The sequence below is a fragment of the Acanthochromis polyacanthus genome, chromosome 1, assembly GCF_021347895.1.
Source record: "Acanthochromis polyacanthus isolate Apoly-LR-REF ecotype Palm Island chromosome 1, KAUST_Apoly_ChrSc, whole genome shotgun sequence".
In the NCBI taxonomy this organism is placed as follows: Eukaryota; Metazoa; Chordata; class Actinopteri; family Pomacentridae; genus Acanthochromis; species Acanthochromis polyacanthus.
The window spans coordinates 53153420-53166908 of record NC_067113.1 but is presented as its reverse complement, the minus strand read 5'-3'; the positions used below and the strand labels follow the sequence as shown (position 1 = coordinate 53166908).

Genomic DNA, 13489 nt, shown 5'->3' with positions numbered 1-13489 from the left:
CCAAGTGACACTACAAAAGAATCTGGCAACAAGCTTCGTCTGAACACTCACACACGGTTTTTAAGAGGACGAAACAGCCAAAATAAGCCGTAAATGCTGAATCGGAAGCTAACTTCAGGGTCGTAAACAACAATAAGGTTGTGTACGTACTCCTATCTCATGCTGCTCAATGCATGTCACAGGTGGAGGCCAGGTGTCATTTTAGTTCACTTTTCGTTCGTTTTGGCTTTTCTGCGAATGAAATACCAACAGCAGGCGAATAGTTCACTTAAATGAAGAAACAGAAGAGCAAACAGAGGTACAGAAGTATGCTGTGGCATGTTTTGAGACATTGAACGAGTTAAAAGTTGTACTTACGGCATTTTTTTTTTTTTTTAGGAAAATGCGGAAGTTGTGTTATTTGTTGGACGAAGAAGAAGCAGAGGGAGGAGAAGAAGAAAAGAAGCAGAGGGAGGAGGAGGAGGAGGAGGAGGAGAAGAAGAAGCAGCAGCAGCAGAAGAGGGAGCAACCTCCTGCTCCCACACCTGTGCCAGTTCCTTACATAGCAGACATGGACTTCTGTAGGTGTTAGAAATTCCAGAGTCCCCAGTAGTCATCGAATGCAGCATCCCCTGGCCAACATTCAGGTGACATGGCTCCATCTTCTGGCCATATTGTGTTACTCCATCATCCGCAACTCATCTATTAAAATTCTCACAAACATGTTTAAAATTCCAGATAATCCAGAAGAGTCAAAGCACAATAACGATGCTTCATTTGTACTGATATTTAATATTTAGACATGGGGCAACAGCCATTTTTACAGCACATTTTGCATAATTTATCAATACCTCCTGTATACAATCACAAAACCATGACAGTAGATTTTTTTTTTCTGTTTACTTACAAGTGAAAAACCAGACAGGTTTTACAAGCATAATCTTTGTACAGTCAGCATACATCATCAATATTTATTCTCCATAATTTCCTCCTCTATAACATTTTTGTTCTATATCTTCCTCTACCTCATTCTTGTTTTTTCTTTAATAATATCTGGACACAAAAATAGTATGAACCACCAACGAAACATGCAACATCCAGTGTGAGCACATTTAAATTCTCCTGCAACTACTTGAGTTGTTAAGATAGACTTCTCGTGTTAGACTCTGGTAAACTTTTATTGTTTGGTGTAAAGGGTCGGGTAAATCTGGGTCCCTATAGACAGACAGAAGCTCCTTTCTCAGTCTATCCACTGTACAGTGATCAAAAGAAAAACAACTTCCTGTTACTTCTATGATCACACACCTTTTTTTTTGTCTGCTAAAAGACCTATTGCTCCCCAATCCCCCGCATAAAAAAACTATGTATTTACAAGGTTGGAAATAGAGAGATGGCATCTGTGTGTATGTGTGAGTGTGTGTAAGTCACTGTGTTTAACGAGAGTTGTTAGACTTGATATTTTTAGACAGACAACACTTAAAAGAAGAGAAATGCATCAGAGCCAATGACATGCATGGACTTGATATGAAGCATGTGGATATCAAATTAAGAAAAACAAAAAACAAACGCACGCCGACCTCAAATCTACTATCGGTTCAGGTATAATGTCTACTGATTACAATGTTGCCATTTTTTGGTAATTTCTCATAGATGTACTGGAAAATGAAGCTATTCAAAGGGGAAGTGCATAAAAAGATGGTTTGAATAGGAATGTTCTTTTCTGTTAACTTGATTCGTAGCTACGTGGAATTGACACGTGTGTGTGTGTTCGTGCACAAGGGCAAAAAAGTTGGTTCTCTGAGTTTCAGGCCCTCTAAACATTGTAAACAAGCACTACATTGTGTATAAAAACAAAATTTCTCAACTTTTTTTTTTTTTTTTTTTGCTGTACACCTGATATGTACCGTAAACAAATATAAAACAACATATGAAACAGTCTCACAGGCAATAAATAAAGATTCATAGAGCAATACAAAATCACACCTTAAATCAAAATAAAAAATATTAAAGCAGTAACCATTTCGTGGAGGGCATGAAAACACAGCAGTGCAAAATTAAAAATCAATATAAATGCTTCCTCTCCCACCAAGTGTCACATTTCGGGCAAGTCAAGATGCAGTCACTGCCTTTTATATAGTCGATGTTGCATAGAAATCACTCAGATATTAAGTGTAGTTTCGCTGCTAAGTTTGACTGAAAATGTTAAATGAACCATTTGTACTGTTTCTTGACCCCCATATAAGCACGTGGTTCTCACCAGCATAACAGCGTTTTGAAGACAACACTGACAAATTAAAGTATAAGTGGTAATATCAAGACAAATAAAAAGGTTGGACAAAACATCAACATGCTACTGCAATAGCGGCGTCGTATCTTAGGATGGTCGTAGTGCTTTTTCATGGATAGATTCTGGCACATTTGTCTTTTGTTCGCCACAACATCTCCTGATGCTGCTTTGTTTTACCTCTCTACTTTCCTCACCTTGAAAATAAAATCTCTCTTTTAAGCAGGATGATAATGATGATGATGACAGGTTTACATTCTAAGCAGAAAAAGTGCAAAATACCAGAAAAGCGTGCGTTGTTGAGTTGACTGCCCTCATGAACAGACTGATTATAAGACTGCGCTGGGATCTCGTAAAGAAAAACATGAAATGCTTAAATCTCATATGGTAAATGTCTCACGATCTAAGGGGCATCATGGGTAAATAAAATTTCTAAGTCACAATCATCAAGACTCGATTGTCTGTGATAGAGATATTTATATATATATCTATTTATATATGTTAAAATTAATGTCCAGCTATGACACTTTACTATATACAAAGTGAACCTTAGAAGTGTTTTTTTTGTGTGTGCAGAACATGTGGCACTGCATACCAAATAGATAGACTCATGCGCACAACATATAGTGTCCAATTTGATATATATTAATATTGATTCTTTATCAAACAACAACGTTCATTTGATAAAACTCAGGCGAAAGGGTGGGGAACAAGTAGTTTTTGTTAATAAATTCAAAAACATGCTTGCTGCTATCTTTTTTTTCTTTTCACGTGAACTGGAATGCTAGGCAGTGTGTTAGAAAATATACTTCCTTCCCAGGATAGATTTCTAAGGTACTTAAATAATTGAGGAGAAGACAAATGATAGAACTCTAGGCTAATATCATAATACAAAAATAAATAAGAGGTCTCTGTAGCAGAGTCTTCAATATTTCATTCCCAAAAATGCTCTGTAAATCAATAAAATCTTGCTGTTCATAATAAAGCAATGAGGAGCGCCCATTTTTAAAGAATCTTTCATGGATAAAACATCTAAATAAATAAATTTGAATCTACAAGTGTGTCCATTCCCTGTATCTATTAAGGTTTCTCTTCTGTGTGAATGACTGTGTGCAAAGTTGTCGAAAATAACCGTGTATGTGTGTGTTTGTGGTTTAAAGTGTGTAATACCTGGTTGATTCCGCGCTTCACCTCTGAACTCAGCACCTGTGTTCTCCTCAGCCCCGGCTACACTACTGTACACTGTACGTCCTGTAAACATGTGTTCATTTCCTGTAAACACATAACTACTCCCTCCAAACACTACAGAAGTCATCATCAGAACTCCACTGAAGGCATCTTCCAAAAACTCCACCTATCCGAGCCCTGAAACAAAGGTTGAAGAAAGAGATATTGGACCCCTCCCGCTCCCTAAACCACCCTCTTCCCCGACCCCAAGAAGCGGATCAGTGTTACAGATGTTAGACCAAAGTTTCCCTAGATAGTAGAAGCCTCTTTGCCTCTCGGGTTTATTTTAGTTCCTCCTATGAGTGGATCTGGGCGGTGCTGGCGAGCAGCTTGTGCCAGCTCACCACTCGCTTGCGTAGGTCAACTTTGTCCAGCCAGACGTAGGCCTCCCCAATTAGAGTTTTCTTCATAAACTTGCCACCGTTGGACACAAGGAACAGCTGGTGTGAAAACAAAAGAAAGCATGAGTGAGTATTTAAAGGAATACAGCAGGTTTACAAGAAAGTGGTATATATCAGAAGTAATACTTTTGGGTTACTCTATCGCAAATTATCGGGGGCCTTCTGCTTGATCATCTCAGATTAGCTTGAAACTCTTTTTTATAACAAACTATTGATATTTAAAACAGTATCTATAATTCTTTCATTTTATATACACTGCCAGTCAAAAGTTTGGACACATCTTATTCAATGGTTTTTATTTAATTATTTTCTGCATTGTAGATTAATACTGAAGACATTAAAACTATAAAAGAATACATATGGCATTATGCTATAAATAAAAAAGTGTTAATCTTCAGGATTAATCTACAATATAGAAACTAATACAAATAAGTAAAAGCACTGAATGAGAAGGTGTGTCCAAACTTTTGACTGTTAGTGTATGCTACAAGATTTTTTTTTAAATTGTCCATTTCATTTTATTATATTTTTGCACATTGAAACATACGACTATATTTGGATGACAAACTCATTTTAACTATTAAAGATAAAAGACATTTTTCAGTCTCTGATTATAAGATCGGGTGAAATATGAAAAAAAATGTATGCTGTCATGAGTAAGTTCCATCTTGCAGCACTTAGGAACAAAAAAATGATAATGCAGTAAATAATATTTCCTGAGCCATATGTCATATTACTTACAATATAAATAATGTAAGTAATATAAAACCAAACATATAAAATATTTAGTTGTTAAAACTAAAAATCTAGGTTACAAAAAAAACTAGGTTCCAAAAATTAAAAGAAAGTTATTTTTGTCTAATTTGGGAAGTGCGCAATATAACAAGCTGAAAATGTACGAATGCCTCTATAAATATCCATATTTTAAGTTGTAAACATTTTAGGACAAATCAGAAATTGTTCAAAACGTTTGATGGTTTGAGATGGAGGTAACCTTTAATTTGTCATGCTTGCTCTTTCCTGATTTCCAGTCTTCATGCTAAGCTTCTAACTTCATCTTCACATACAAAAGAGTGGGTTTAATCTCTACATCAACTTCCTGTTCACATTCTTCAGCTGCTAATGTATGAATGATTACAGACTGTCAATATTGTGGAGCCAACGTCCTTTTGTGTGTGTATATAAGCTACTGAAGGCGGTCGCACCTGCAGCGAGTGTCCGGTTGGGTTCATACAGAAGCGGAAGGTTTCGTTAAAGGAAGGCTCACGGTCGTGACGACACACTCTGGTCTTCTTCTTGATTATCCTCTTCTGGGTGGCAATGTTCACGACATAGAGCTTCACGTAAAGATCTGAGGACACAGATACACATCCATGTGTAGTCAGTATTGTATTGCAATGAGTATTTAATTTGTTTGAGTGTGATTTTGGCACAGTTCACAGGGAACGTCTGGAAGTAGCCCATCTGCAGGGAAAGCCTTGCCTTCTATATAACCATTAGTGTCAGCATGACTTTTTTTGCACAGCAGATTGTTCATTGCTATTTTTATCCTTTTATGTTGTTTATGTATTGTTGCTGTCACTGCTAATTTCATGGAACATCAATAACTTTTTATTAGTAAATAAAAACATGCCGGTTTGCAATTTTGTGAAAGCAGTTTCGTTTGAGAAGCATACAAATGGGCATCTGCTGCTCCATTAGACTGTGAATGCTTTGGTTTTTTTCTTGTTTTTTTAAGTAAATGAGAATAATTTTGTAAAGCGCTTTGTAGGACCTCAGTACAGTTAAAAAGGCACTTTATGGATTTAGGTCATTTACCATAAATTAACTCTTAATCCTCCAATTGACACCATAAATTTAAAAATCACTACATTAGGCAACGCATGTGTATTTACATAATTGCAATACAAACTTTTGCCTCTTCGGTCAGTATGTCAGTATGCAAAGTCAGTGTGCACATAAAGTAGTATGAAAACCTTCACACTGACTTAAACACAAAGTAAAAGGTGTGTTTAAGTCAGCAACATGCAGAAAAGAAACATCAAACCATCCTAACTCTTGGAAGAGCAGCAGATGCACACAGCCATCATAACAGCAAAGTGTTAGTGCTATGAGTCACTGCAGAACAACCATATATTGTCTATGGAAATAAAAGCTCTGTGTGCAGGTCCCATCTGGAAGCAAATGCAAATCAAACAAGTGGCAGGCAGCTTGGGCATTGGGATGTAAATATTACAGGAGGAGGCGAGGTGGGCAGCAATCTGTGTTTTGCCGAAGGAGAGAGATGATGTTGCTGTTGTACATCAGAGACGTTCATACCGTCAGGCTAGCATGCAGTCTGTCTAAATAATAACGTATACAGCCGCCTTTAACTGTCAAACACAGATACAGTGTGTTTCATCTAAGTTCTATCTCGATTTTTCTTTCATTCTCTCTAAACATTGTTGAACTTCACAGCTGGTAATCATCGCACATGGTGACAGATCACACTAATAGCCATGCTGTGACGATTTTCATGTGTTTATCAATGAGCTGCCCGTGTGTCAACAGTGTTTTTAGCCTTGTATATATAGAGTACATACTACTGGAGAAGTAAATACTCTGCCAGGGAATGTGGGCTGGGAAACATTATGACACCACTAGTTGTTCTGCATCTATAAAAAACTGGCAAACACTTAGTGGTGTTTCAGATGCCAGAACAAGTGTTTGTGTGGGCTTCGCAGCTGTCGAATGTAAAAAATGATATGTATCATGGAAAATCTCTTTGAGCTCCTTGAATGCGACAGATCATAAACAAGAGGCTGGAGAGAAGTGGGAAAACACCATAATAGATCTGAGGGAAATGAATTAATAATTTTATGTTGTGGACCTCAGCATCCATGCATGCTATCGTGAATCATAACAGCATGTATGGTGGGTGAAGTATTCTGTGCGTATAAACACATGTGTTCAGTAATGTGCACAGATCAGACATTTTTCATTACCAGGCAGATGGTCTGGACTCTTGAACTTGTAGGTGATGTTGCGACACTGAAGAATCTCGAGGACCAGGTGCTCACCCTCCGTCTTCATCTCCTTCTTCAGAGCGATCTTGATCTCCCCCATTACCTGGGTCTTACCTAAATATGCACACAAAGGAAGTCAAGCATACTTTATGAATGGGTTTCAGGTAGATTATCAACTGGAAATGTAATTCCTCTTTAGTCTGATCCCAGTCACTCCATCTTTGAAATGCAGCATCTGCTCTGTCTGCCCTCTACTGGACACCAAATGTACCCACAGGACGAGCGATATCAGGCGATCACATTTATTTGTTTAACAAAGATGATGAAAAGTTATGATGAGTCCTGCCTGGCCTCGAGTTGCCCTGACAACTGAATGGAAATGACAGTTGAAAGCTGGGTCAACAAGACCCTGGCAAACAATAGCTTTAGCCTCTGAATGTGTGTGTGTTACCGAGAGAGAAACACACTGACACAAAAAGACTGAGAGCAGATGATAAAGAGCTAAAAAGATGAAGAGGAGGTGTAAATAAATGAGTGTGTCCTAAGCTCCAGTCTCACACTTTGCAGTAATTCTTAGAGTGAGATAACAAATCTCAGGTCTGTCTCGCTTTTTTAAGGTCATCTTTGCACCACTGCATTAGTCATAATTACATGATTCATAACGTCACAAGAACAAGGGAGGAATAAGAGAAATGAGCAAAGATAGACTGATGGAAGTCACATGTAGACAGGCTGATGTTTGATGTCAATGAGTTACAGCAAATCTACTGTCAAATACACATATGAAGAACATATTTAAAGATTAATCTTAGTGTTAATCAGTCATTTTATGACTCCCTACTGCTGGACATTTGAATTTAAATTTTCTTTAATGTGAATATTTAAAGCTGAATCCGGTAATTCAGTTTTGATCAGTGCAACAAACTGTTTGTGATGTAATGTACAGTGGTATGAAAAAGTATCTGAACCTTTTGGAATTTCTCACATTTCTGCATAAAATCACCATCAAATGTGATCTGATCTTTGTCAAGATCACACAGATGAAAAAAAACAGTGTCTGCTTTAACTAAAACCACCCAAACATTTATAGGTTTTCATATTTTAATGAGGATAGCACGCAAACAATGACAGAAGGGGGAGGAATAAGTAACTGAACCATCACATTTAATATTTTGTGGCCCCCCCTTTGGCAGCAATAACTTCAACCAGATGCTTCCTGTAGCTGCAGATCAGTCTGGCACATCGATCAGGACTAATCTTGGCCCATTCTTCTTTACAAAACTGCTGTAGTTCAGTCAGATTCCTGGGATGTCTGGCATGAATCGCTGTCTTGAGGTCATGCCACAGCATCTCAATGGGGTTCAAGTCTGGACTTTGACTCGGCCACTCCAGAACGTGTATTTTGTTCTTCTGAAACCATTCTGAAGTTGATTTACTTCTGTGTTTTGGATCATTGTCTTGTTGCAGCATCCATCCTCTTTTTAGCTTCAACTGTCTGACAGACGGCCTCAGGTTTTCCTGCAAAACATCCTGATAAACTTTTGAATTCATTTTTCCATTAATGATTGCAAGTTGTCCAGGCCCTGAGGCAGCAAAGCAGCCCCAAACCATGATGCACCCTCCACCATGCTTCACGGTGGGGATGAGGTGTTGATGTTGGTGTGCTGTTCCATTTTTCCTCCACACATGACGTTGTGTGTTCCTCCCAAACAATTCAACTTTGGTTTCATCAGTCCACAACATATTTTGCCAAAACGTCTGTGGAGTGTCCAAGTGCCTTTTTGCGAACATTAAATGAGCAACAATGTTTTTTTTAGACAGCAGTGGCTTCCTCTGTGGAGTCCTCCCATGAACACCATTCTTGGCCATTGTTTTACATATAGTTGATGTGTGCACAGAGATATTGGACTGTGCCAGTGATTTCTGTAAGTCTTTAGCAGACACTCGAGGGTTCTTTTTTACCTCTCTGAGTATTCTGCGCTGAACTCTTGGCATCATCTTTGGTGGACGGCCACTCCTTGGGAGAGAAGCAACAGTGCCAAACTCTCTCCATTTGTAGACAACTTCTCTGACTGTCGATTGATGAACATCCAGACTTTTAGAGATGGTTTTGTATCCTTTCCCAGCTTTATACAAATCAACAATTCTTGATCGCAGGTCTTCAGACAGCTCTTTTGAGCGAGCCATGGTGCACATCAGACAATGCTTCTCATCAAGATAATTCTTACCAGGTGTGTGTTTTATAGTGGGCAGGGCAGCTTTAAGCCACTCATCAGTGATTGGGCACACACCTGACTTAAATTGTTTGGTAGAAATTGGTTTCAATAGCTCTTTAAGTCTCCTTAGGCAGAGGGTTCAGTTACTTATTCCTCCCCCTTCTGTCATTGTTTGCTTGCTATCCTCATTAAAATATGAAAACCTATAAATGTTTGGGTGGTTTTAGTTAAAGCAGACACTGTTTTTTCATCTGTGTGATCTTGACAAAGATCAGATCACATCTGATGGTGATTTTATGCAGAAATGTGAGAAATTCCAAAAGGTTCAGATACTTTTTCATACCACTGTATTTGTGTATTTTACTTCCATGAATGGACACACTTATGAATACACAAAAACACACATATACTGTCTGACCAACCTTCGGAGTCACCGTGTCCCATTGATGATTTCATCACGTCTGTTCCATTTGGGATTTTTCCACTGAAAAGAGAGGGGGGGGAAAGATTCTTGAAATTATACAATTACACAGCATCTGATGCGACAGTATATAAGCATGTGAACTACAGCAGGTGGAGGCTGGCTCCTCTTAAGAACACATTGGCACAGTGAAAACAAGATTTGGGAAATTTCTATAATATTTACTGCCATGCTATTCATCTACACTCACCGGCCACTTTATTAGATACACCTGTTCAATTACTTGTTAACACAAATAGGTAATCAGCCAATCACATGGCCGCACCTCAATGCATTTTGGCGTGTAGACGTGGTAAAGACAACTTGCTGAAGTTGAAGAAAGAGGTTTTAAGTGACTTGGTTGTTGGTGCCAGATGGGCTGGTCTGAGTATTTCAGGAGCTGCCGATCGATTGGAATTTTCACACACAACCATTTCTAGGGTTTACAGAGAATGGTCTGAAAAAGAGAAAATATCCAGCGAGTAGGAGTTATGTGGACGAAAATGCCTTGTTGATGTGAGAGGTCTGAGGAGAATGGGCAGACTGGTTGGAGATGATAGAAAGGCAACAGTAATTCAAATAACCACTGGTTACAACCAAGGAATGTAGAACACCATCTCTGAGCACACAACACGTCCAACCTTGAAGAAGGTGGGCTACAGCAGCATAAGACCACACCGGGAGCCACTCCTGTCAGTTAAGAACAGAAAACTGAGTTCACCAAAATTGGATAATAGGAGACTGGAAAAGCGTTGCCTGGTATGATGAGTCTCGAATTCAGCTGAGATATTCAGATGGTCAGAATTTGGTGTAAACAACATAAAAGCATGGATCCATCCCGCCTTGTATCAAAAGTTCATGCTAGTGGTGGTGGTGTAATGGTGCGGGGATATTTTCTTGACACACTTTGGGCCCCTTAGTACCAATTGAGCATCATTTAAATGCCTCTGCCAGCCTGAGTATTGTTGCTAATCATGTCCATCCTTTTATTATCAAAGTGTACCAATCTTCTGATGGCTACTTCTCGCAGGATAACGCACCACGTCATAAAGCTCAAATCATCTCAAACTGGTTTCTTGAACACGGCAATGAGTTGACTGTACCCCAGTGGCCCTCACCATTACCAAATCTCAACCCAATAGAACACCTTTGGGATGTGTTGGAACAGAAGATTGGCATCATGGATGTCTCTGAGAAATGTTTCCATCATCTTGTTGAAAGTATGCCACGAAGAATTATGACAGTTTTGAAGGCAAAAGGGAGTCCAACATTTTTCTAGCAAAGTGTACCTAATAAAGTGTCCAGTGAGTGTTTTTCCTCATCATCACATATCATGTGTAAAATTAGGGTGTTACTGATGGGTGTTCATGCATGAGAGCAACTCATCTATAATTTACATGCATGATATTGTTGCCATCACCAGTGAATTGTGGTGGCACAATATGATAAACTTTACTCACTTAAAGATCAGAAAAAAATTTCTTGATGCCAACTGCCATGAAGCAAAACGGAATGACAATCCTAGCATTCCATAGTGCTAAAAAAGCAGGCAGCAGAGATCATTTTTCATCTGTTTTCGTATTCATATTAGTCATAGTTTTACGAATAGATGATACACTGCAGTGGACAAAGTTTCTTTCACTTTATCGTGGTCACAAACAACGGATGCATCATTCATAAAGCACCTACTTTAACTTTATGTATCAGTGTTCCTGTTTCCAGTGGAGACAGATGTGTCTAAGAGTGGTGAGATTTGGCAAAACTAGGAATCCCTTTAAAATGAATAAAGTGACTCACAATCGGGGCACCTGGAAGATGGCACTGTCCACCTCGTTCATCTCTCCTTCCTCGTCCAGCAGGCTGTAGGCGCTGCCACTCAGGCCGCTGTCCAATGATGCCGCGGTGACCGGGGCGTCGCCGGATCTGTAGCTCGACCGAGCTGTGCAGAGATACGACCACATCCATCACGACAAAGAGAAAGGAAGAAAAATTGCACCTCTGCCGGGTCCAAGAAAGTAAAAACTAGGGCCAAGAAGCATTAGTTAATATCTGCAGCAAACTGAAATCCATTCTAATAAACTTTCCATATAATTTATGCCACAGTCAAAAGGAGAAGCTACTTTAAAGCACACAAGACCGGATTGTAATGAAGAGCACACAAACATCAAGGACCAGCGAGAAGCATATGGATGAACAGTGTATTTACAATCTTTCTCTCGACAAAGACAAGACAGTAATAAGTCACATACAAAGTTGAACAAAACACAGACAAATAAATCCAGAGAAGTATCACATATATATGTTTATGCAGACTAAACAAGAGGCACAAAGACCCTACTGACATTGTTAGTCATCTATATGAAATATTAATCGTGTTTGTCTTACTTAAGCTCAGTACTAGTTTAGTTTAAACAGTTAGATTATATGAACATGCTGTAGTTTGATATCTGAAGGACTTTAAAGTATGTTTATGACTGTGCCTTTTACAGATTTAATAATCAACCCTGTTTAAAGGCAAAATATTTTAGAGTACTTTAAATGTTTTAGATTTCAACACTTCGCTGTCAGACAGCTGATCAGGCAGTGTGACAGAGTATGAATGATGTAAGATGCGTGGATGCGGTGCAGAACAGGATCCATGCCGACACGTTTTTCTTTCAGGCCCCTCAACACGATATCACTGATGGACTGCAAAACCTCCCTAATAACATTTCAATGAAGCAATGGGAGAGTCGTGATGCAGCAGATGTGGTGTTAACTCACATTGAATCATATCACAGTTTGAGACGTTGATTTCCTGGTATTAGTGAACTGTGTTGGTGGCCATTAAGAAAATGTGTCTCGCTGCATGAATCTCTGTTGATGTGGCTGAGTGCAACTTTCTCTCTGTCTTAATGTTTCTTTCTTTTTTTTTTTAGCTTGTAAGACTCCCCTCTTTCTTTCTTTCTTGCTTTCTGCAGGTGTGCGTTAGTATCGCATCCTCTCTTTCTTTCACTCTCTCTTTCTCTCCTTGCTCCATCTGTGCTGCAGTCACACGACAGAGTGGAGACTCTTGGGCAAACTCTCACCTCCGATGCTCTGCGGCCTCTCTTCTGACACGGCTTTCCTGAGGGTCAAGAGTCTGCCGTCTGTTCTGCTCCCTTTGGTCGACACGACCGACGGCAGGGCGGGCAGCCAATCGGACTGGGCTCTCTGAATGGTGAGCACGCCCACTACGCTGTGTCTCTGGTGCCTCAGTGTGAGGCGGCCTCTTTGGCCTGGACGTGTTTGTTTTCACAGGTCAGGTGTCGAGGGGGAGGGGGTCAACGCCAGGTAACAAAGGTCATGGGGTCGCAGTTCAAGATGGAAGGAGGGAGGAGCAAGATGGAGATTCAGAGAGCGGTTTATCTTCACCATGGCAACCAGTTTGACTGTCAATCACATGCAGCCACAGTGTGCAGTGCACATGTGCCCCTCCCGCATATCACTAAGGGGCGGTGTGCAGCATCTACTGAGGTGCAATGTGGGTCCGGTATGTTGTTGACATAAAAACAAAAGAAGTGGAGGGGGTGTGGCAGACTGCATGCACAGCCATCTCAGTGGAGGAGCTTCAGAAAAGCTGGTCGTTGTTTGTTAACAAAAACAAAGGAAATCATAAATAACTCCAAAAAATAAAATCATAAAAATACCAAAAGAGGTTAATGATATCTTGGGGATGGGAGCAGGACTGCAACTTTCTTCTGTTTTTAAAGTTGGATTATTCAATCCAAAATATTTAGCTGTTGGCTCACGGCAGAAATCTCAGATATAGAAACATTTTCCCAATAGAGTTTATAATTTTCTACTGCTGTGATTTGGGAAAGCTGAAAACGTCACTGTGTTCTGACATTAGTTGGTACACACTGTGGATTTGCTTCTTTAGAATATCATCTGCTTTT

At 39.5% G+C, this 13489-nt stretch overlaps 1 protein-coding gene across 1 annotated transcript; it reads right to left on the bottom strand.

Annotated features, from left to right (window-relative positions):
* Nucleotides 1–751: 751 nt before the first annotated feature.
* On the bottom strand, nucleotides 752–13234 carry LOC127536819 (protein piccolo-like). Its single transcript, XM_051958163.1, has 6 exons — nucleotides 12641–13234; nucleotides 11370–11511; nucleotides 9535–9596; nucleotides 6876–7010; nucleotides 5097–5242; nucleotides 752–3930 (listed from the first exon to the last, which is right to left on the bottom strand). The coding sequence occupies exons 2-6, from the start codon at nucleotides 11408–11410 to the stop codon at nucleotides 3787–3789; spliced, it is 528 nt and encodes a 175-aa protein (XP_051814123.1). The 5' UTR covers nucleotides 11411–11511; nucleotides 12641–13234; the 3' UTR covers nucleotides 752–3786.
* Nucleotides 13235–13489: the final 255 nt, after the last annotated feature.

Excerpts from the sequence above, each read along its gene's own strand:
- LOC127536819 (XM_051958163.1), bottom strand. The coding sequence starts at position 11,410 with ATGAACGAGGTGGACAGTGCCATCTTCCAGGTGCCCCGATT. Across the intron at positions 5,243-6,875 it reads GAGTCCAGACCATCTGCCTG|ATCTTTACGTGAAGCTCTAT; the intron begins GTAATGAAAAAT and ends CTGTGTCCTCAG. Across the intron at positions 3,931-5,096 it reads CAACCGGACACTCGCTGCAG|CTGTTCCTTGTGTCCAACGG; the intron begins GTGCGACCGCCT and ends TTTTCACACCAG.